The sequence below is a fragment of the Staurois parvus genome, unplaced genomic scaffold (genome assembly GCF_062004578.1).
Source record: "Staurois parvus isolate SC_StPar_1 unplaced genomic scaffold, SC_StPar_1.0 ptg001193l, whole genome shotgun sequence".
Lineage (NCBI taxonomy): Eukaryota > Metazoa > Chordata > Amphibia > Anura > Ranidae > Staurois > Staurois parvus.
Genome location: NW_028318989.1, coordinates 210,310 through 235,258, shown reverse-complemented (window position 1 = coordinate 235,258; position 24,949 = coordinate 210,310). Strand labels below are relative to the sequence as shown.

Below are 24,949 nucleotides of genomic sequence, written 5' to 3'. Positions count from 1 at the left end.
CAGGCCCGGGTGTGGCAAGTGAAATTTAACTTCACTTTTCAAAAAATGTGGTAAAACCCCGGTCACGTCAAGCCCGACTTTGAAATCGTGCGACTTACAGTGAAATCACAGGATTTCAAAGTCGGGGGACATGCCAATTTTCAGGTGCGATTTGCAAGACATCTGACACAAATGTCTATGCAAATCACACCAAAAGTAGTACATGTACGATTTGCAAATTGCATGCCAAGTTGCACCTGATGTGACCAGGGTGTTAATCACAGTTCATTCATGAAATAAATAAAAAAAAAAACCTTGCACCAAAGAAATAAACAATAAATCAAAGTAAATGCTGCTATTCAAAAAATGACTAAACATTTAAATTAAACTCACAAAGTGACACCGCACAAATAATAATAATAAAAATTGTGAAAAAATGTATGAAGTTTGTGTTAGAGTTATATTTTTTGTCAAAAATTTTGTGGGACACTGGACTATAATTTGGGACTTTGCTTGTTGGATTTACAGGTGAAACTCAAAAAATTTGAATATCGTGCAAAAGTTCATTTATTTCAGTAATGCAACTTAAAAGGTGAAACTAATATATAATAATATATTACATGCAAAGCAAGATAGTTCAGCCGTGATTTGTCATAATTGTGATGATTATGGCTTACAGCTCATGAAAACCCCAAATCCACAATCTCAGAAAATGAGAATATTGTGAAAAGGTGCAATATTCTCGGCTCAAAGTGTCCCACTCTAATCAGCTAATTAAGCCATAACACCTGCAAAGGGTTCCTGAGCCTTTAAATGGTTTCTCACTCTGGTTCAGTAGGAATCACAATCATGGGAAAGACTGCTGACCTGACAGTTGTGCAGAATACCATCATTGACACCCTCCATAAGGAGGGAAAGCCTCAAAAGGTAATTGCAAATGAAGTTGGATGTTCCCAAAGTGCTGTATCAAAGCACATTAATAGAAAGTTATGTGGAAGGGAAAAGTGTGGAAGAAAAAGGTGCAAAAGCAGCAGAGATGACCGCAGCCTGGAGAGGATTGTCAGGAAAAGGCCATTCAAAAGTGTTGGGGACTTTCACAAGGAGTGGACTGAGGCTAGAGTCAGTGCATCAAGAGCCACCACACACAGACGGATCCTGGACATGGGCTTCAAATGTTGTATTCCTCTTGTCAAGCCGCTCCTGAACAACAAACGTCAGAAGCATCTTACCTGGGCTAAAGAAAAACAGACCTGGTCTGTTGCTCAGTGGTCCAAAGTCCTCTTTTTTGATGAGAGCAACTTTTGCATCTCATTTGTAAACCAAGGACCCCGAGTATGGAGGAAGAATGGAGAGGCACACACTGCAAGATGCTTGAAGTCCAGTGTGAAGTTTCCACAGTCTGTGTTGATTTGGGGAGCCATGTCATCTGCTGGTGTTGGTCCACTGTGCTTCATTAAGTCCAGGGTCAACGCAGCCGTCTACCAGGAGATTTTGGAGCACTTCATGCTTCCTTCCGCAGACAAGCTTTATGGGGATGCTGACTTTTCCAGCAGGACTTGGCACCTGCCCACACTGCCAAAAGCACCAAAACCTGGTTCAATGACCGTGGGATTACTGCGCTTGATTGGCCAGCAAACTCACCTGACCTGAACCCCATAGAGAATCTATGGGACATTGCCAAGAGAAAGATGAGAGACATGAGACCGAACAATGCAGAAGAGCTGAAGGCCGCTATTGAAGCATCCTGGTCTTCCATAACACCTCAGCAGTGCCACAGGCTGATAGCTTCCATGCCACGCCGCATTGAGGTAGTAATTGCTGCAAAAGGGGCCCAAACCAAGTACTGAGTACATATGCATGCTTATACTTTTCAGAGGTCCGATATTGTTCTATGTACAATCCTTGTTTTATTGATTGCATGGAATATTCTCATTTTCTGAGATTGTGGATTTGGGGTTTTCATGAGCTGTAAGCCATAATCATCACAATGATGACAAATCACGGCTTGAACTATCTTGCTTTGCATGTAATGAGTTTATCTCATATATTAGTTTCACCTTTTAAGTTGCATTACTGAAATAAATGAACTTTTGCACGATATTCTAATTTTTCGAGTTTCACCTGTGTGTGTGTGTGTATGTGTATATATATATATATATATACATATTTTCCACAATTTTTATTATTAATATTAGTTGCGCTGTGTCACTTTGTGAGTTTTACAGTTCATTCATGATTTAACAAGGGAAAGGGGGGGGGGGGGGTGGAGCGGTGGGGAGAGCAATTACTTTGTCACATAGCGCCAGGCAGGTTTTTTCCCTTAATAAATGGACTCATCATTTTAAAAACTGCATTTGGTATTTACTTGGGTTATCTTTGTGTAATATTAAAATTTGTTTGATGATCTGAATCATTTACGTACGACAAATATGCAAAACAAAATTATCAGGAAGGGGGCAAATACTTTTTCACCGCAAGGTATTTTGTAAATTATACTGACACTTATTTAGTAGGACATAAGTCAGCAATATAGTGATGACCGATTTAAAAACAAGATATTATGTAGCAGCGTATTTCCAACCTTACATAATGCCATAAGTGGGCTGCATGTCTGACTTACATCTCATCTCTGCAACACACAAAGGAATTGTTGTTTAAGTACCTTGTGGCAGTATATATTTTCTTTTTATAATGGATTATTTTTAGAGCGCTCAATTTAAGCTAGGTTTTATTTACAGTTTGACTTCGGGCTGACTTGGCGCTTTGTTCCTGGTAATATTTCATTTTGCAGTGCAACAGTAAGAGCAAATCTGCGCTATGCAGCAATCCAGCTAAAAGCTGTCTCCCCTCCTCTCTCTTTATCTAGAGCAGTCAAGCATGACACCTTCCCTTTATGCTGTACTGACATCTGTCAGGAATACCCACTTTACCTCCACTGTGTTAGAACCGGTGGAAGGACTAACATTGTAAATGAATAGATTAATGGAAGAATAATCGGCCATTTCAGAGACTCTGAATTTTTTGTTAACAAATGTGTTTATGCCTTGCCTTGGACCCCTCACACCTGTACACATTAGGATGATGAAACTGAACAGTCACAGGAAATAAAGAAAAGAAAGAAAAAGTTTTCAGGAATCTAAAGTGAACCTATACTAATGCAAGCCATACAAGGTTCGAATTCTGAACGATTTTTCGTCCGAAAATCAGAAACGTCGTTTGCTCGGTAAGCCAATGGTGCCACCATTGATTTCGAAAAACCAAGTCATAAAGTTCACCCCATATAACATGCAAAAATTTCTGTTCCTTCCAGGTCACGGCTCATGCGCATATTCTTTTCGGAAAAACGATCTTACGATTTGACCATCATTGAGCCGAAATCGGTAGTTTTTCACGAATTTTCCAACATGCCCGATCACTGAAAAGGGGAGGAACCACAAAAATCGGCCGGTGCCATTGACCCACCAACAGAGCGAAAATTGGCCGATCATTCTTAGGTCCGATTTTCGGATGAAAAATCGGTCGATTTTCAACCCATGTATGGCCGGCCTTAAATGGTAACTTTCAGCTGGGTTACTAGTTTTGCTGGAATGGATTAAAGTGGTTGTAAACCCTTACATATACCCAGTGACCTCACTGGTCACAAGTGATGAAACTCTGTCTATCACCTGAGACCAGTCACTACATAAGTTGTACCTGTCTATCTGCAGTCTTCTTTTTACATTTGTTCAAAGTCCAGAATTTATAAAGCTCAGAAAAAAGGAGAGAAAAGCTGAAATCACACACTGGAAAGCTCATCGAGGAGAGCAGGTTGGAGGGAAGGGACGCACCCTCCTCCGCACAGCTCACAAGAACAGAGCTGAGGCTGTCAATCTGCTGGAGGTCTCTCTTCTGCCACCATATTTCTCTTGGTGTCTGGAAAACGTGTCAGAAGTGACTCAGCAAAAAGAAATGACACTTAGTGCTCTGGATTGAGACAAGTACACATTGTAGGATATGCTTTGTTCATATTTGTTCATATTTCATGTCTGAGATTTATAACCACCTTAATAAACAGGAGTTGGAAGGCTGTAAACCTGTTCAACATCTTTCCCAGGAAAAAGTGTTGCTCTAGGCTCCCCCTGGGCTGGTTGCATGACCAAAAGCCTAGTTCTTTGGTCAGGCGATCTCAGTGATGAGCAGTTTAGAGTTGCTGATCTCCAGTAAAGAATTATGGAACAAACGCTTAGTATTTTGGTTGTGGGAGCATCACGTGAGGAGGGCAAATGGAGCAATATCTTGGATGTCTTTTGGAAAGCCTTCCCAGAAGAGTACAGTCTGTTATATCTGAAAAGCAGGGGAGGCAATGCCTTAGTAATGCTAATGGTTTTGTATTGGTATGTCTAACAAAATCATATAGGTGTGATGGTCAGGTGTTCACAAACTTTTGGACATACATTATAACAATGGCATCACCCTGACTTGTTTTAGAAATGCTAATTCTAGGCAAATGCCTAAACTTCACACAGGTGTTGGTTAGGGATGCACCGAAATTTTGGTGGCTGAAAATGTTTCGGCTGAAAACACCCCTTTCAGGCGTCGGCCGTAATGAAAAAAAAATCACAGATACAGGTGCCGAAAAAACTCTGCCACTGGCCGCCACATGCACGCCGCTTCCGCCACCGGCCGCCGCTCGATAGTTCTCAACCTTATCTTAGAAACCATCGAACGATCCCGGAGCTGGGCATAGAAATGAATGAAGGAAAGATGGCCTCCACTCATCTCTATGCCCTTGGAGGACCGGAGAGATGTCACTTCCAGTTTTTTTTTTTAAAGCACTAGATCAATGCTTTTGTGTTTTATCCAATGCTTTACATTGCAGAGGAGAGATGTGGGGTCTTTTTGACCCCATATATCTCCATAAAGAGGACCTGTCACTAATTATTTTTATCACAAGGGATGCCTGCATTTCTTGTGATAAGAATAAAAGTGATTACAATTTTTTTTTAAAAGGACTGCAAAAAACCCCCATTAAATTAATTAAAAAAAAAAAGTTTAAAGTGCCCCCATCTCCCCATGCTCGCACATAGTGGTGAACACATATGTAGGCCATGCCCACATATGTAAATGGTGTTCAAACCACACACGTGAGGTATTGCCACGAACATCAGAGCAAGAGCAATAATTCTTGCACTAGACCTCCTCTGTAACTTTACACTGCTAACCTGTAGAAATTTTTAAAGTGTCACCCATGGAGATTTTTAAGTATCGCAGTTCCACGCCATTCCATGAGCGTGCGCAATTTTAAAGCATGACATGTTGGGTATATATTTACTCGCTGTAACATCCTCTTTCATATTTTACAAAAAAATTGGGGTATATATTGTTTTTTTTTTCTATCAAAGTGTATTCTTTTCCAAAATATATATATTCATTTTTAAAAACTGCAGTTTGGTTTCGGTTTTCGGCCAAGAGCATTTTGAATTTTTGGTTTTGGCACCAGCATTTTCATTTTGGTGCACCACCAGTTTTGGTGGATCCATACAGCATCCCTGTATGTGTAAAAAAAAAAAAGAAAACCTTTCTTAGAGAACCTCTATAATATACACGTTTATTGGCTTCACAGAGGTTTGATCCCCTCTCCTTCCTTTAGTAATGGTGAGTACACACAAGCAGTATTTCGTTAAACATTTATCAGAATTTGAAGGAGCAGGATGGAAAATTTTCTGTAAAAAACTGTACAAATTTTAATGAAACTTTTTTAATATGCTTGGGATTCCATTCAGAAAGCATGTCAAGACAAATTGATAAGAACATTTGAATTAAATTAATTGACTCCATGATTTTAGGCGAGAATGCTCTGATGAACCATTTCCACATTGATGTATAAGTGAAATTCTACTCGTGTATACCCAGCTTAAGTCTTCACCCTGGGCTGTCCTTACTTGTTTCAGGAGCAATGTCAGAAAATGAGAGACCTTCTCACCAATGGCACATCAGATGAAGAGAACCTAGAGGCTAAAATTGAGAAGCGCAAGAAGGAACTTGAGAGGAATCGGGCCAGACTGCAGACTCTGCAGAGTGTCAGGTGAATGAGGCTTCCTTAAGAGGGGATTCTGTTTTGAAAAGAAATGTACCACCTGCTTCTAACCCCTCTATGTATTAATATGACTCCTTTGTGGGAAAGCAGATTAGATTAAAGCAGTGTTTCTCAACTCCAGTCCTCATGGACCCCCAACAGGTCATGTTTTCAGGATTTCCATTATTTTGCACAGGTGATTTGATCAGTTTCACTGCCTTAGTAATTACCACAGCTGTTTCATCTGAGGGAAATCCTAAAAACATGACCTGTTGGGGGTCCATGAGGACTGGAGTTGAGAAACACTGGATTAAAGGAAATCCGTTACAAGAAAAACATGGTGTTTGTCACTACTGACCAGTTCTGCAGAAAATCCCTGGCTATCACGCTCATGCTTTGGCCTCAAAACGTTTTATACTCAGTGGCCCAGAACAAGCATGTAAATAAGGTCTACTGATTTTTCTCTTTTATCCTGATTTGCGTACTTAACCTGTTGCCGCCCACATAATACATGTGTAATGCCCACATGATGCACATATGCTTCCATGGGCAACCAAGGATTCTGTGCTGCGAGCTCGCTCCCAGCACAGTTACTGAGCTGTCATGGACAGCTCTTGGGTTTTTTGTTATGATCAGAACCTAGTGGGGCAGGCTTCTGAGCATGACTACTGTGACAGCCAATCACAGTGGACTGAACCTAACCACTATTTAGAGAGGTGAAGATATGGCTTCAGCTGGAACCTTTCCTGGTTATGCTCCTCTCTTGGAGGAACATAGGCAGGAGGAGTTCAGGCTAAAGCCATATCTTTGCTTCTCTATATAGTGGCTGGGTCCCGCTGTGCGGCATTTCCACCTTCTGTCTTCTGATCTGTTTTAGCTAGCCTGGATGGACTTGTTTGAACTTCAGCATCCAATCTGTGCTTTGGACTGCAGGGGGAAGTTTTGCTGTGTTTGAGCATCACTCCATGTCTTTGTATATGGGTCACAGCCAATCACAGTGGTCATGTGAATTTTTTTAAATAAGTGAGTTCCACCATGTATTGGGCATCAATGGAACAAGGCTCTTTGATCTCCAATCTTCTGGGTTTCATGATGTGTCTCCACACAGGCCTGCCTTTATGGATGAGTATGAGAAGCTCGAGGAAGAACTGCAAAAGCAGTATGAGGTTTATGTGGACAAGTTTCGTAATCTCTGCTTTCTGGAACAACAGCTGGAGGATCATCACCGGGTGGAGCAAGAGCGATTTGAGGTGAGGACCATAAGGGCCTGTCTACACATCTATCTGTCATAAAACTCATTAAAAGTAGAAATCCCATTTAATGTATTAATTTTATTTCAGGTACTTATATAGCGCCGTCAATTTACACAGTGCTTTACATATATATTGTACATTCACATCAGTCCCTAACCCTCAAGGGGCGTACAGTCTAAGGTCCCTAACTCACATTACATACACATACTTAGGCTGATTTAGACAGGATCCAATCAACTTACCAGCATGTCTTTGGAGTGTGGGAGAAAACCGGAGTACCTGGAGGTAACCCACGCAGGCACAGGGAGAACATGCAAACTCCAGGCAGATGGTGCCGTGGTTGGGATTCGAACCAACAACCCTAGTACTGACAGGCGGAAGTGCTAACCATTTAGCCACTGTGCTGCCCATACTTCGTAACTTTACATTACTCTGTAACTTGCTGACATCAAACTCCATTTTTTTAGCCACTCTGCTTTCTTTAACCTTACTAGTCCTTTAGATTAATGTTGTTTCTTGTTAGGTACACCATATCAGAATACGACAGTCGTTCACAAATTTTTATTTTATACCTTAATAGAACCTTGGGATGTGTTTGTTTCTTAGCACCCATCTCTTGAACTGTCACTTATTCTAAGGGCTTGATGCATTATACTACTTTGAGCATTTCATTACCCCAGTCTTCTCACTTGTCAGCACTGAACATGCTTTTTACAGGCACCTGCTATGAAGATGACTTTTGATGGCTTTAGCCACACTAATTGGCAATCAAAAAATATTTTCCTTCCTCCAAAGAAACTAACAAAGCGTTTATGATTCCATGATTTAAGGCTAGATTTATAGTAGGGTTTTATGCCATCAGAGTAAACATTTGACTTGCAAATAAATATTTGTGCTGTGTACGTCAAGTGGACAATTAGTGCAGCTTTTAGTCAACAAATAATGAGACGTTGTGCTGTATATCTCTTGTGTATTCTATTTTAAAGTGGTGAAGTACAGATTATGATTATAATATATAAGAAAAAATGATCGGTACCTTCAGTTTTCCGCCCTGTTCATATGGTTAAACCATTGAAAGGATTGTTTTTGGATGGAAACAGTAGTTATTGATCATTTTGCATTGGAGGAATTACTATGATGTGACGTACAGACATTCAGTCATGCTGCCTGGTCTCTATACTGGTGAGTTTTTGTTTGTTACGGATGGAAAGGTAAAAAGTCTGCCTTTAGAACTGACACGTTCTGTTTGGTAGATGGTGTGACAATCGTGGCGTCAGACCCCAGCCCTTCTCACCAAACTCGTGACCGAAGCCATTCTAAAACCACACTGTCACATGCGTAACAATGCCACGCACAGCTGCACCCTGTACAAAGATTTTCCAGCTAATGGACCACAATCTGTGTACTTGCAGCCTGGGAGCGATTGTTACTGGGTCAGGTTAATTACGCAATTAACCCTTCACACTGCCACCACCTCCTTTTTGTACAGAGAAAGAGGAAACTCGGCAATATTAGCAATACACTATGATGTTTGAATAATCGTTTGTATACACAATGTCACCGCAGACAGATGTATGCAGATGTTTAAAACACACAGTAGCACTCTTCAGAGACAGGGCTTCTTAGTTTACATTAAAGAGCTTTAGAAACAGTTCAACACTTTCAGAAAGTAAGATTTATTACTAAAAGGTCAAAAGGGTGCAATAAAAATATTTACAGAAAAAGAGATGTAGCCTATATATATATATATATATATATATATATATATATATATATATATATATATATATATATACAGAGAGCAATAACACAGCAAAGATATAACAGAAAGGAATTTAGAGAGATAAAGTACTTGCCAAAAGTCCTAACTTTATCGCCCAAAGTTAGTTCCAATGTTAAAAGGGAGAATCTTCAACTTAGCTTAGCTCAACTCAGCTTAGCTTAGCTTCAAGCATAACAGCCTTTTTCTAGGAACTCAGCAGGGTGTCTCCTTAAAGCAGAGAACCAATTGCCTCATTTGGGGAGGGGTGTTGTAGGCGGGGAGCTCAGGCTATGACCAGATCCCTCTCAAATTATACTATGGTCAATAACTTTTCCTAGGTACATATAACATTCTATCCACGGGTAGATTAATACACAGAATCATCTGCTGAACGTCTAGATATGAAATATGACATACCTGCTGGGATGGTTAAGGAGATATCATTTTCTGCTCTCCTGTTTGTGTCAGCTAGGGGGTGTAATATATCAGACGACTTGTATTAAAGTGACCGGTCTGAATATATGCCTGGTCTCCTTGTAAGTCTTTCATAGTCCAATATATGAAATTATATGGAAAAGGGGATTTTTTAAATGTGAGTCTGTTTTACGACTACCTGGAATGTCTTTGAAGCTCAGTGAAGGACTGGTTTTATGGCTTTACGATATCCCAGATTGAGAAGCTAACAGACATCCAGACACCAGCTAGGTTGGGATTTATAACCATGGAGCCCTCCCACTAGGGCCTATTGCCTTTTGAACTCAGCATACACACACAGACCACATTCCTGAGGGAGGGGGGAATTGGAGGAGGGAGACTGGTTTGGGAGTAGAAATGATACAAGATGGAGGATCCTTAGCAAGATGGGTGACCGCATCCATCTCTGTATGCACAATTGCTACAGATGGTATGCATATTCAGTGACGCATACTTATGCATATCATTGTATGCAAATTTGCACAATAAATTGTGTAAAAGGGTTACAAAGAGCATTACAACATAGCACTTCACACGCCACATAAGACAGCCGGTTAGCATAATGGCAAATAACATTTTTACGTATTTGATCAAAACAAAAGGCATGTCCCACTTGTTATCTGGGCATCAGTAATACTTGTGGGACACGAGGGGAGCCCCTGTAACATGGTTGTTACTCAACAATATCGTGATCCTGGTAAATACCAGGGTACCTATACCTTAGGGCAAATACTCAACAATCAGATAAACAACTCCATAAAAATATAATAAATAACCTTATAAACAAAATAGGACCTAATGTAGTAGGTGCAATATATGCCAAACATCCCAATTACATTGAGCTAGCTTCCTGAAATTTAGGGAACATACCATAAATGTGCTGTAGAACACATTATTCCTGAGTTTGATGTAATACAGCTTTATAAATGAAGAAAAGGCAAGAGTGCCTAGAAAAAGGAAGTCATGAAAGAGAAAAAGGGAGGAGGGGATAGGTAAGGAACTCCACGCTCTAGCTCAATCCTTTTTCCGATTTTCCTGATGGGGCAAAACCTGAGGGTCGTTTGTTAAGTATTTAACCCATGGGTCCCACACCTTTTCGGATACTTTCATTCTATCATTCTGGGATCTTCTATGATACAGATTTTTTTAATATTCACATTACTGCACGATCCGTGTGTTTTTATGACCTTATGTTCATTTCAGTGGACTTGCTTGAAGCCCAACATCAGTCTCACTCCTTTTTTCTTCCAGTGTTTCCCTCTACGCTTATAGAGCATTGATTTCTTCATTATTAGACAGTGAATGCAAGTTCTGTGGTGACAACCCTCAGAAGACAGGCTCATGTCACCCTGCACTTCCAGTGTGTTCTTAGTATTCTGGGTTGAATGATGCTGGGAGTCATTCAGCTGGGAAGACTGAGGATACCTAGTGACAGAAAGAATCACTGTAAGAGACTGCATCGGAGAGGCAGTGAGTATTACAGCTAGAGCTCGTTTTTTTGGGGGGGTTTTTTAAGCTCCTGCTGGTGACCATTTCAATAAGAAAAATCACTTGGAGTTGAGCTTGAGGAGTGTAAGTACACAAAAACTAAGAATATCATATTAATAAAAGCGTACCGGATCACATCGATGTACATAGGCACATAGCTGAATCAACCACAGAGGAAGGAGTAGGATTTCTACTTGAATTGTATTTTCATGCAGGCAAAAAGGCCAAGCCCTAAAGCATTGCCTATGGCAGTTTCTTCCATGGGGTGACCATCAAGCATTTATAAAAAAGGAAATTGTCTAAAGAGGCTGAAGCGCTTTCTCAGGGTGTTGTGATCACCAACCTCTGGTGAACTAATGTGGGCCACATTTAGCCCCAGGGAAATGTACATTGAAAAGAGTCATTTGTTTTGTCGAATTATTAAGTTTGGTTGATACCTATTACTATAATCTTTATTAGACTCTTCCGTACCCCTCTGATTCTTGGTTTCACTCTGTTTATTAGTGCCTGACTTCTGCCGATGTCATGGCTGTGCTCTGCCCCTAATACATTTTGCAAATAGTAGTTTTTACCTATCTTATTCCATTGGTTGTAGAGATTTCTGAAGTATTCTTTCTGCCAAGTGGTGAATGGTGAAATCCATTTTTTTTTCCATGTAAGAGCTAAATACATACAATCCACTGTATTTCATATCAGCACATACGGATATTTCTTGGGCAGTTCATCTTTCTCTTGTCGGCTTGTTGTAACTGTAGATCACAGTAGGCAGGAAATGTGGCGGCCAACAAAGTTTGAACTTTCCATGTCTTGCATAGCACATGTATCAAAAGCATGCAAATCGTGCAAACTAACATAGTATTTATTGCCGATCTATCGAATTGATTATATAACTTTCTTTGCATTGCAGTAACTATTTGCTAACTATAACTCTGGCTGTACATTTTGTGAATAAGCAAACCATCCACAGGGATGACGATTTGACACCAGTGCTGGTGTTAACTATAACCGCAGGACAGGAATCGGTGGGGTGCAGAAGTACAACACAAGCTGTACTGACACACAAAATTATCAGATCCTTTTTTTAATGTTTTGCAGAAGTAATGAAAAGAAACATTTGTGAAGATAAATAGATCATAACACATCTACACATACTCAGATAATGGTGGCAGAAAGTAGCATTAATTTGCATGTGTCACCCATTGTCCATATACACTCTAAGTGCAGACCTGAAAGACTTGAACTTAATATATAAAAAGCATTGGCAGAGTTCAGCTTCCCTGAAGGGGTTAAAGGAAGATTGGCTGCTCTCTGGGCACCACTGTACATAAACCTATATACTAGCTTAAACTAAAACAGGTCTTTGATAACGCCCTGGAGGAGGGGCGAAACGCGTAGAACGTACTTCCTGTTTCCTATGTTGAGCGTGTGTGTTCATATCCTGTGCTGCCAGTTTGGTTTACTTTCTGGAATCCGTTTTACACTAGGAAGTCTGTTTTGGAGGATTTTGTGAGTAGATTGAGCACTATTTTATTCAATTAAAAGTCTTTGCAATATTGCACTATTGGTTCTCCTTTGTCTTCCTATATAACACATTGTTATAAGGGGAAATCCCTTTTGAAGTTAGATGTAAGGAAGCTCTTGTATATGGAGGAGGCTATGGAGAGGAAATTTTCCTTGGGAATTGGAGGATAATATTGTATCCATAAAATGCAATTTATTCTTATCTCTGGTGAGTGCGCAATACATCAGTATTCACAGGAAGGTGTGGATCCGTGGAGTCTTTTCTCTGTATTACACTTATCCTAAAAAAAAATTTGAGCACTATTTGCATGTTTAAAGGGGACTGTCTTTGTTTTTGGTTTCATCACTTTTTGTATTTGGATACAAATTTTATATTTTTTTTCATTTTGGTGGTTTTGGGCATTTATTTTATATCCACAGAATTTATTATGATTTGTGTATAATTATTTTTGATTCATTTCATGTTTTGCGCTGTTTTATTGTTTCACCTATATACTAGCTTGCCTTTGTATAGGTGACTGGTACACCTACAATTGTACATGTAATCAGGGGTATAGCATTGTCTATAAAAACAGGTGAGCTTGTATGTGAATAAGTCTTAACAAGTGCTAATTGTGAATCACCTGCACCTAACACATACTCATGCTAGTGTGTCAAAACAAACCAAAAAACGCAATGTGCCACGCTTCACTTCAAAAGTGTGTACCCAATCACTAATATTTCTGATACATATCCAAATATATAAATTAATAAAAATATATACAATTGTGCATCCAGTTATATATCAAAATAAATGAAAAAGTGAATAAACCAATGATGATTTTCAGCAACAGTGTCCATATGATTGTTATAAGCAATCAAAAAAAAATCCATATAAGAGTTTCTTCAAGCATGCGAACTTTGCTTAAGCGCATAATATCTGGTGCTTCTTAAAAAATATTAAGTGCGAATAATTTGCAGAAACGTGCTCCCCCACCGGTTGTGCTCCCACCTTAAATATATGACCAAAGAATTATTCCCCCTGATGAAGCCACGTGACTGGTGGCGTAACACATAGAGGAGGGGCTTTGACGTCACGATGTTTGATGGTACTATGCTGACACCAGCTGGCAATTTTAGGATTTTCACCTGGGAAAAAGTTCTGGAGGACACATTTTGTGCACAAAGCAGTTTTAACAGAGTAAATGTGAGTGCATTACTTTTGGTAATAAAAATTTTTAACCACATGCCGCCCAGCCACCGCATATAAACGGTGGCAGGGCGGTGCTCGTAGGCAAAAGCACGTTTTAAAATTTACGCAGCGCTTTACATATATATACATATACCGTATTTTTCGCCGTATAAGTCGCACCTGACCATAAGACCTGACCAAAATTCTGAACTAATGGACTGCAGACACAGTACAGGAGATGACCAGAGACTGCGGACAGCACAGGGATGACCAGAGACTGCGGACAGCACAGGGATGACCAGAGACTGTGGACAGCACAGGGATGACCAGAGACTGCGGACAGCACAGGGATGACCAGAGACTGCGGACAGCACAGGGATGACCAGAGACTGCGGACAGCACAGGGATGACCAGAGACTGCGGACAGCACAGGGATGACCAGAGACTGCAGACAGTACAGATGACTGCTGACCTTTGGGGAGGTGGGGAGCGGGTACCTGAATTTGACAGGTACCCGCTCTTACTTCCGCAGAGTTTTTGTTTGATCTTACCTGTTCCTCGATCCAGCCGCGCGCTGTCTTCCTGGCTTCTGTAATGGCACTCGGCATGACAGCCGGGTGCCCAGTGCGCATGAGCGAGAAGCACTTGCGCTTTGTGATTGGTCCGGCGGCTTCTGGGATCTGTCATGTGTCCCAGGTACCACCTTACCATTCACAAAGCGCACCGCTTCTCGCGCATGCGCACTGGGCACCCGGCTGTCATGCCCAGTGCCCACACTACAGAAGCCGGGAAGACAGTACGCCGCTGGATAGAGGAACAGGTAAGGTCCCGCTGCAGAGCTGAGCGGCCGGCCCGGTATTCTGACACGGCTGCGGTGGAAATACCGGACCGGCCGCTCCATATTCACCTTATAAGACGCACTGACATTTCCCCCCCCCAGTTTTGGGGAAGAAAAAGTGCGTCTTATACGGCGAAAAATACGGTAAACAGAATGCATTGATTTGCAAAGTTCATAAACCCATATTTTATTCACAATAGTAAAATAGAAATCATATCACATATTTAAACTGACAAAATGTACCATTTTATGAAAACAATATGGTCATTTTGAAATTGATGGCAACAACATGTCTCACAAAAGTAGGGACAGGGCCATGTTTACCATGATGTAGAATCCTTTCTTCTTTTAACAACTGTAAACTGTAAATGTCTGGGAAATGAGGAAGCCAGTTGGCGAAGTTTCCTGAGTTGTCTTTGTTGTATTTTTTGTTTAAAAATGCGCCAAATATTTTCAATTGGTGAAAGGTCTGGACCACAGGCAGGCCAGTTTGGCATCCGTCTCTTTTACTATGAAGGCATGTTGTTGTCATAAAAATAGTGGTTTAATATTGTCCTCCTAAAATATGCAAGGCCTTCCCTGAAAAAGACACCTTGATGGGAGCATATGCTGCTCTAACACCTGGATATAGCTTTCAGCATTGATGGTGTCTTTCCAGATGTGCAAGCTGCTTCCTTATGCGCTATCGCACCCCCATACCATCAGAGATACAGGCTTCTGATAACAGCCCTCTTCTCTTTAGTCCGGAGGATGCTGTTCCCTTGTGTTTGCTAAAAGAATGTTAAATTTCGATTTGTCTGACAACAAAACGGTTTTCCACTTTGCTACACATAATTTTAAATGAGCTTTGGCTCAGAGAAGGCAGCGATGTTTCTGGATCATGTTCAGATATGGCTTCTTCTTTGCATGAATAGAGCTTTACTTTGCATTTTTGGATGGCACAGCGAACTGTGTTCACAGACAGTGATTTTTGGAAGTATCCCTGACCCCATGCAGTGATGTCCATCACAGAATCATGTTTATTTTTAATTCAGTGCCCTCTGAAGACCAGAATATCATGGGCATCCAATATTGCATTATCAATAAATATATAAAGTGCAGCGCTAAAAATAACACACAAAAAGTTCGATCTAAAAAATTCGATCTGAAAAGTTCGATCTAAAGTTGGTAATCAAATGTTTGTTAAATCATCAATGTAATAAATTGGACACAGCTATGAAGAATCCGGAACAAATGGCAGAAATGCGCACTCACCGACCGCGCATAGGAAATGCGCGTATGTGTATAAAATTCCACAGAATGTCGATCTCCCTCAGGAAGGAGTGTTACCAAGCGATGGTCAGCTGGGCTCACAGAACCTCCTAAGGATTGGAATGGGTCGGCCGGATAAAAGACTCCAGATAAAGGCTTCCCTCTTCTGGATAAAGTTGGGAGCTGTGTCTGCTGACCCCTCAATAAGGGGCAAAGAGTAGGAGAGTACCCATAGTGTAGTATTTCTTAAAGAACTTTATTGGTAACAGACTTAGTGCAGGGTAAATCAGTAATAGTGCTGGCAAGTGCCCAAACATAAATCCACATAATAAAAACACAAATTACTGACCCTGGATGAGATGGCCGCCAGACCTCCTCGTGGTCTAGGCGGCAATAAGGCGTCACAGGCTGTCAGTTCCTCCTGAGGCCTTTCGTGCTAAGGCACATCATCAGAGGGGAGACTGACAGCTCTGTGACAGACGCCGAATCTTCAAATAGTAAAAGACGGGAGTCGCGCATGCGCACTGACTCGCCGCCATTTTCGGAGAGACCGGGCAACTGCGCATTGCATTATCGTCCTTGTCCCTTGCTCACAGAGATTTCTCAAGATTATCAGAATCTTTTGATGATATTATGTACTGTAGATAATGATGTATTTAAAGTCTTTGCAATTTTACTATTTTATATAGAACAATATTTTGAAATTGTTTGACGATTTTTATAATCAGATTTTCACAGATTGGTGAACCTGTACCCATCTTTACTTCTGAGACACTCAGACTCTCTAAGATGCTCTCTTTATATCCAATCATGTTACTGACCTGTTGCCAAATAACCGAATTAGTTGCAAAATGTTCCTCCAGCTCTTACCATGTACATGTAAGCTTTTGTTGCCGTGTACCAATTTTTTTGAGACGTGTTGCTGCCATCAATTTCAAAATTACCTTATTTTTTTCTTAAAATGGTACATCTGCTCAGTTTAAACATTTGATAGGTTTTATTTTTTTCTATTGTAAATGTCCTCCAGACACAGTGGAACACCGATCGTCGTACAGAACCTCTGTGCGAGGTTCCGATCATGTGATCACTGATTGGCCAATCAGTGATCACATGCAGAGTAGTAAGCAAGATGTCACTTCTGACATCATTACTTACTACGTGTGAAATCTGTGAATGATCACAGATGTCACATGGTACAAGGCTATTCAGAACAGCCTTGTACCATGTGATAAGCTGTGACCAATCACAGCTCACACAGTATTTCTCAATGGCTGCAAGAATGCAGCCAGAGAGAAGGATAAATGATTGCTTTTACAGCCTTTATGGGTGTAAAAGCGATCAGTGTAGAACAAAAAAAAAAAATTCTTCATTACCCCCCACAAGTAGTACAGTGTCACCATGGTGACACTGTACTGCTAGAGTGACATGTATGTAAAAAAAAACCCCATAAAAAATAAAATAAAAATGTAAAAACAAATTTTTTAAATTATAATTTTTGGTTATAAACTAATTTGGGTTATTTGTTTTTACTAAAAAGATAACTGAATAAATTTTGGCCAAGATTTATGATGAAATATTATTTATTTGCAAAATTTTATAAGAAAAACACTTTTTTTCAAACTTTTTAGACATTTTCATTTATATAGCAAAAAAAATCCCAGTGTTGAATAAATACCACAAAAATAAAGCTTTATCTGTCTCAAAAAAAATGCTAAAAATTCATATGGGTACAGTGTTGCATGACCGCGCAATTGTCATTCAAAGTGTGATAGCGCTAAAAACTGAAAATTGTCCTGGACAGGAAGGGGGTGAAAGTGTCCGGACTGGAGATGGTTAATAAAAAAAGTTTAAATCTCCTTCCTTATTGATGCTAATGCATTTTGTTGAAATCTTCCGAATATTGCCACATTTAGTAGCAAATACATTTTTTTCCCTGCTGGCAATGTTTCATAAGTGGTAAGGTTTCCCCAGTAGCATTTGTTATTTAATGATTTTGTTACCCGCAGTTTTTGAGAAATGGAGCAAGTTTTGTTTTCAGCAATTCTGCAGTATATGCCATATAATAACATCTTCTAGTTACAATACATAAAAAATTACATTGGGGAGATGATACCGAAACACCAGGCTCCATGGTACATTCTAATTTCACCTGTGGCCTTTTACTTGCTGTACTGTATATGATTTGCCTGCTGTAATAATGCCTCCGGGATCCTTTCACACGTAGATAAGGAGAACACGTAGGGCGGTTATATTTTTAGTGCAATTGATCGGGGAATAGAGTAAATCCATCTTTTGCCAGAGCTCTCTAATGAATTTTGATGGCCTGCTGTGAATTTCCAGCTAATGATTCATCCAAGTGGTAAATATTTCTTGAACGTTTTAACTAAGTATTGAAGCAAAGCTACATTTCAGTCCATTGAAATGAAAACTTTGTGGGAAAAGCTGACATCCTCCAACAACCTGTTACTTTTATTAATAATAATAATAATAATATACAGGAATTCTATAGCGCCAACATTTTGCACAGAGCTTTAAAATCTAAAGGGAGACAGTACAATTGCAATACAGTAGTAGAAAGGCCCTGCTCATGGAGCTTACAATCCAAAGTTCCCAGAAGTAGCAGATCATATTCAAAAGGTCTTTTGATGTATTCAACTTTCGAATATTCTTAAAGAAAGTTGTTTTTTTCAGTGTTACCTCTTATTTTAGTAACTCTTGGCCAAATTCCCAGATAGGATCAGGGTGACATTTTCTGGGCATGCACCTTATTTGTACAAATTCTCTTTAATGATGTTTTAAGTAGTTACAAAAGAAGTAGCACAGTTCTCTAAAACACATCTGTGCTTACAGTTGGCAGAGTCCACTCTTCCCTGTTCTTCATTCCACAAAAAATGTTTATTTGGAAATAGTCAGTGTTTATGAATACCATCAGCCTTTAGAAAGTATGTACAGCGGGTAAAACAAGTATTGAATACATCTCCATTTTTCTCAGTAAATATATTTCTAAAGGTGTTATTGACATAAAGTTTTTACCACATGTCGGTAACAACCCATGCAATCTATACATACAAAGAAACCAAAACAAAAAAGTTCAAAAATTTTATTATGTGTAATAAAATGGAATGACACAGGGAAAAAGTATTGAACACGTGAAGAAAGGGAGGTGCAAAAAGTGTCAAGGTCCTACCTTTCTTCAGAGCTTGTGCATCTCCATGAGCTGGCATCCATCTTGGTTTTCTGCAAAGCATGGTGGGAACCTTTATGCCTTCAGGCTTCTGCGGCTCCTCCTCAGAAGGGTGTGGTTGAGCACATTTAAACCTCCTGTCTGCAAGTGTGCGCTGCACTTGTGTCCTGTATGTTGCCCTGTTGCAAGCTCTTGTGTTGTTCCCATTGCTCTCCTGGTAACCGACTCGGCTTGGACAAGACTACTCTCTGCGTTAACCCTTTATCTGACCTCCCGTTGCTGAACCCGGCCCGTGACCTGAGTATTCTTTGCCTTCCGTCTAGTACTGTCTGCTCCGTTGTTATTGACCCGGCTTGTCTGACTACTCTACTCGTGTTCCCATCTAGCTCCCACCAGCTGTACGCCATTGGCGGCAGTCGTTATCGCAGCTGGGGTCACTCGGGGGCCGCGACCTGGTCTCAGGCTGTGTCAAGTCCATCCCCACCATCAGGGGCCCTGGTGAAGGGTAGCCTGGGGCTTAGACTCCACGCCCTGAGGGACTCTGGTCTGTGGGTAGTGGCTGTCGTCAGTCGCAGCGTGACCGTACCATAGGCCTGCCTGCCCATTCCAGCGTTCCTGCCCTGACATAAAGGCATGGAAAGGCAAGACACCAGCTTAAATCTGTCAGTAATTAGAAAACAAACCTGCCCCTTGTCAGTGTAAATTAATAGTTGGTTCAGTTGGTTCAGTCTCAACTAATGGCCTATAAAAAGGTGTCTCATTACCAAGGTGTCACACAAAAAATCTCTAATGACGGGTGAACTAAAAAGCTCTTAAGACCTTCTCAATCTTATTGTTGCAAAACATACTGATGGCATTGGTTACAGAAGGATTTCTAAACTTCTGAATGTTCCAGTGAGCACTGTTTGGGCCATAATTTGGAAGTGGATAGTACATAATTTCACAACCAGGTGCTCCTCGCAAGATTTCTGATAGAGGAGTGAAAAGCATTATCAGAAGAGTTGTCCAAGAGCCAAGGACCACTTTTGGAGAGCTTCAAAAATACCTGGAATTAGTAGGTACAGTTGTTTCAAAGAAAACAATAAGTGATGCACTGGGCTGCCATGGCCTCTATACACGTTCACAACACAAGACTCCATTGCTGAAGAAAAACCATGTTGAAGCTTGTTTAAAGTTTGCTGCACAACATTTAGACAAGCATGTGAAATACTGGGAGAATATTTGCAGTGCATACTAGCACACTATGACATGAGCCTGCAGGGGAACCCGTGTTTTTTTTTTTACACGGTTTACTACCGCTGTAATAGCTATGCCTTATATTCGGAAATGAGCATCCCAGGCTTGTATTCAGATCAGTTTAAGGTCTGTCCAGGTTAAGCAGTAGTTGATCAGTATTTTAGGACTAAGCCATGGTTCCCACTGAATGTGGCTTTGAAATTGCGCTACTTGAGCTGAAGTAGTACGATTTCAAATCAGTCAGTGCGATATCATGTGCAGCTTGCTGACATCTGTGCGACTTTATGCACAGATGTCAATGTAAGTCGCACACGAAATTACACACGAAATTACAAAAAATATTCAGGAACCTTTTTCAGAATTGGAGTCACACTGATTTGAACGGTTTCATGACAAATTATTTGATGTGAATGGGTGCTTAAAGTGGTTGTAAACCCTTGCATATACCCAGTGACCTGAGTGGTATCACGTGAGATGATTCAAATCCTCCTACATACATTGTATCTGTCTATTTGCAGTCTTCTTTTCTACATCCGTTTAAAGTCCAAAATTTATAAAGCTTTTCAGCGTTCACAAAAAAAGGGGGCAGAGAGCTGAAGTTACACTGTGCAGAGCTCAGTGAGGAGAGCTCTGAGAGCTGATTGGAGGGGAGAAACACAGCTGCCTCCACACAGCTCACAGTCCCTCCCCTGTCACCATTTTTTTCTTGGCATCAGGAAAACTTGTCACAAGTGATTCATGCTGATAGCAGAGCTACGAGGCAGCGGACAGTATAATGCTCAAATAAATTGTGTTGCGCTCAACCTGAATTAGTGCTACAAGTGTTCAAATCATACAAACATAAACATAAAACCACATATATATAAAGAATACAAAAGTGAATGAAACAAAGTGCATGTGAAAAAAAGTCCCATCCAAGTATTAACAAGTGTTTGATATATGGGAAAGTCATTCCTTCCCAATAACACAGAGTGACACTACCCAACACCTCCACCCGAAGTGGTAATGATATACACACTTACCAGCTCCCAATGACCATCTTGCAATAAGAATGGTCAAACAGCACTTGTATAATATCCTCTGGTATCAAAGATACTCCCACAGCAGCCTCAACGCTAACCCAGGAACACCGGCAATAGGGTATACATGATCCTCACAATGTAATATTTCATGAAAGGCAAAAAAGGGGAAGAGAGCCTCTCCATAGTGCAAAACCTTCTTAAAGGATAATTTTATTCAAAAAAAATATACTCAAAAGTAATAAAATAACACGCTCATGTAATCATTGACAGAAAGGCCTGCATCTACAATCCACTTCAACAAACACAATGACGTCAGTGCATAGCTCTGCCTGATGCGGTTTTTCATGAACGGACGTCTTCCTAGGGCCACCAAGTGGACAAAAATAACACTTAGTGCTCTTAATTGAGACAAGTACATGCTATGGGGGATATGCTTTGTTTATATTTCATGTCTGAGGTTTACAACCACTTTAAATGATGTCATGGTAGTTTAGATACCCCACCCTTATCACATCACCAAAACGTTTATGCCTCTTCCCCCTCAGAACATGACATCATTAGTGAACAACTCTAAAGGAGATAAGTATTTGTATGTATTTTCTCTTTTAAGCCACAGGATGCAGGTGTGGACTTGAAAAGATGTTCAGTGTAGTTATGTATCCTTCCTGAAATATTTGCTAAGAGTCTGCAATGGTTGGTCTGTGGAAACTTGGATCAAATGGCCAAAGAGCCTACAGGCCGCCTGTAGAGAATCTTCAAATAGAGTACAGCCTGTGGATAGAGAGAAAACAGATGGCGCACACACCTAGTGCATTATCCAAGGTTTATTGTAGGAATTAAATAATAAAAACATACTCACAGACGAAGCATGTATCTAAAAAGCATAGAAAAATGACAATGGCCACCACGGCAGGCAAGGTGTTTTCACTGTCAGTGCGGTCAAATAGCTGACGCGTTTCGGGGACGAATCCCTTTCCTCAGAGCTGATGACCAACCTCTGATGCTGATGTATGATGTATGGAAAGAAAGAGCCTCGCTGTTGACAGCCTGTGCACTGGGTGTGTGGCTACACTTGTACGTAGTTTAGCAGTTGGTGTTCAGAAGACCCCAGCTTACTGGCAATAAGACAGTTTAAACCAGTGGTGGGATGGGTTGGTGTGCTACAAAAATGCCTGCATGTCAGACAAGATCCATTTTGCAGTACCATGTTTCAGCTGAAGGTGATGTTGTAGGAGAACACTAAAATCAGAATTTCCTGGCAATCAGAACTCGGTATACAAATGAAACTGTTTTGCAGCCAGTGATCGTGATTGATAGTTTTTCTTTTCAATGTTGACATCACTTATTTCTTGAAGATAACACTTTGTTGGGTTTCTACTCATCTACAGCTGGTGAAATACCCCATCCTCAAAGACAGACATGTCCCATGGGTCCCCATAAAATCACTGGATTGCAGAAGCCTGTAATTACATTTCATAGTTCACATTCATCAATCTTGTTTTATTGATTTTGTATTTTAGGAAAATATAGGTTCCTTTTCCCCTACATGCTCCTACGTTCTCTAGATCCTTGCTGATTGCTGCTTTAACAGACTCATAAAATGCTTGTCTTGCCTCTGTCGCTGAAATGATAGTGTTTAGTGGCTCATATATCTCACCATCCACTTCACAAGTGCTGCAGAGCCTGTGACAGAGATGCATCACTAATAGAAGTGATTATGTCAACCTAGATCAATGATTGTGTGCCCATGTATTCATCTGTGCCTGCAAATAAGAGCTGCTGAGGGCTGGATTGTTGATGGACACAACTCCCAAGTGCCAGTACGTTTTCTTTGTAAAATAAATGGAATAAATGATAGTTTTTGCAGTAGGGATAAACATAACATTGATAAATGTGACTATGTTGACAGAATAAATGAAAGTCCACAAGGTCTCCTATTGATGTAGTCAATGAATAAAGGCTAGGGGGGTTTGAACAGTCATTTCTGAAGTGACGATTAGAAAACCCAACAAATTATTTTTATGAAGACGAGTAACAAAAGTGGCACTTCAAGGAAAACATGCATCTTGTTTTCAGATAGGGCAAGGAAGGGTTCAAACCCCTGACCAACTTTTTTTGCTTTTTTTTTTTTTACTGTGTTTGGCAGATACACTTTCTCTTTCCTTCGCAAAGACACATGAGGGTAAATCACCTCTGTCACTGGGACAGGTGTCCTCGCTGACCTCCCATCAGTTCCTGTCCGGGTGACATCTGTCAAATTTTGGAGATCTCTTTATTTCATATGCCAGTAATAACTATCTGGGACAGGAAGCTAGAGGAAATTCCCCATTAGGGAGAAAGGCATCAGTAAACACCTGGTAGAGGTTGTAACCATTACACTTTAAACAACAAGTTCTCCTGTAAAGTGTATGTAAACCCTAACCATTACCTTCACTCATTGGCACATACCAGAGCTGCATTTCTGGCATCAACAGGTATTTTCTGTACTTGCTGGGTCTTGAAAGACCTGAGAAATGGGAGCATTCATGAATTACACAGATAAACTGTATGTTTTATTTTTTTGTCCTGATATACACTTAAATCTCCCTAGATTCCTAAACTATCCCTAGCTAAAACCTCCCACCCATATGCTCCTCTGATGGTGACAGCCTCCTGTGTTGTTTACATCTTGGTTGGCACAAAATCTGGTGCGTCACTTCCCGCATTGTAACATCCCATTGACTTTAATAAGGGGATACGTATACTAATCGAGCAACGTTGCTTGCAAGTTTTTGGAACATTACTGCATCGGAATGGGCAAGATTACACTAGATTTTGCCAGCCGTGTAAACCATGGGGGGCCCTGCTGTCAGAGGAGGAAAGTTAGAACCTAAGTGGGAGGGAAGGGAGGGTTGGCTGGTCAGATTAGGATAGTTAAGGGAGCTAGGGAAGATAGGAGGGTTTTTATTTAAAGGTTAAATCGTGAATGGGAATCTTATACAAGCAGCAGATATTTAAATGTTAAACTCCTGGAAAATAATATTATATGTTCATGTCCATTAAAGAAGAGTTTTTCTGTGCATCTAGTATAAAATACCTGAGGTCTCCAATTTTTACAGATCTACTAATCTGTAGACAGCTTGATTCTGTAGACATATGATAGCCAAAGTGCCGTACCAGGTATCCAAACCAAGGAGGTGAAGTCAAAGTTAAAACTACTGAGATTCAACCCATTAATAGCTGTGCAATGTCCATGGGTGATGTAGCAAGTAAACCTGTGACTAGAGAGCAATGTGAGCCTCTTGAGCACCGTTCAGAAAAGCCATGCTCAGTGTACTTACTGTGTAGAGTAGATAGGTCAACATTTGAATTTGAGTAAAAAAAATCTAAAGAAATGTCCTTGCACACCATGGCAAAGTATATTATTATTATTATACAGTATTTATAATGCGCCGATAGTTCGCTCAGCGCTATACATTACAAAGGGGGACAGAACATATGACAGAAAAATAACAATACAATGCAAAACATGAGGGGATCGAGGGCCCTGCTCTTTCGAGCTTACAATCTAGGAAGAAGGGGAAGGTGGCACAGGAGGAGATAGCTGTGGGGGATGGAGTGGTAGGAAGAGTGGAGGAGGTCGGCAAGTTAGCATGGGGCGGGGTAGGCTTCCCTGAAGAGATGGGTTTTCAGGGTGCTCCTAAAGGAGAGGAGAGTAGGTGATAATCTGATGGGT

The 24,949-nt window shown here is 40.6% G+C and overlaps 1 protein-coding gene across 2 annotated transcripts in view; it reads left to right on the top strand.

Annotated features, from left to right (window-relative positions):
* The window catches only part of IFT38 (intraflagellar transport 38), a 175,602-nt gene that overhangs the window by 111,352 nt on the left and 39,301 nt on the right, over window positions 1-24,949 (top strand). For both annotated transcript variants that reach the window (XM_089659974.1, XM_089659975.1), the window contains exons 7-8: window positions 5,910-6,043; window positions 7,143-7,284. In XM_089659974.1, coding sequence (XP_089516100.1) covers window positions 5,910-6,043; window positions 7,143-7,284 — 276 coding nt within the window. The remainder of the gene's footprint in view (window positions 1-5,909; window positions 6,044-7,142; window positions 7,285-24,949) is intronic.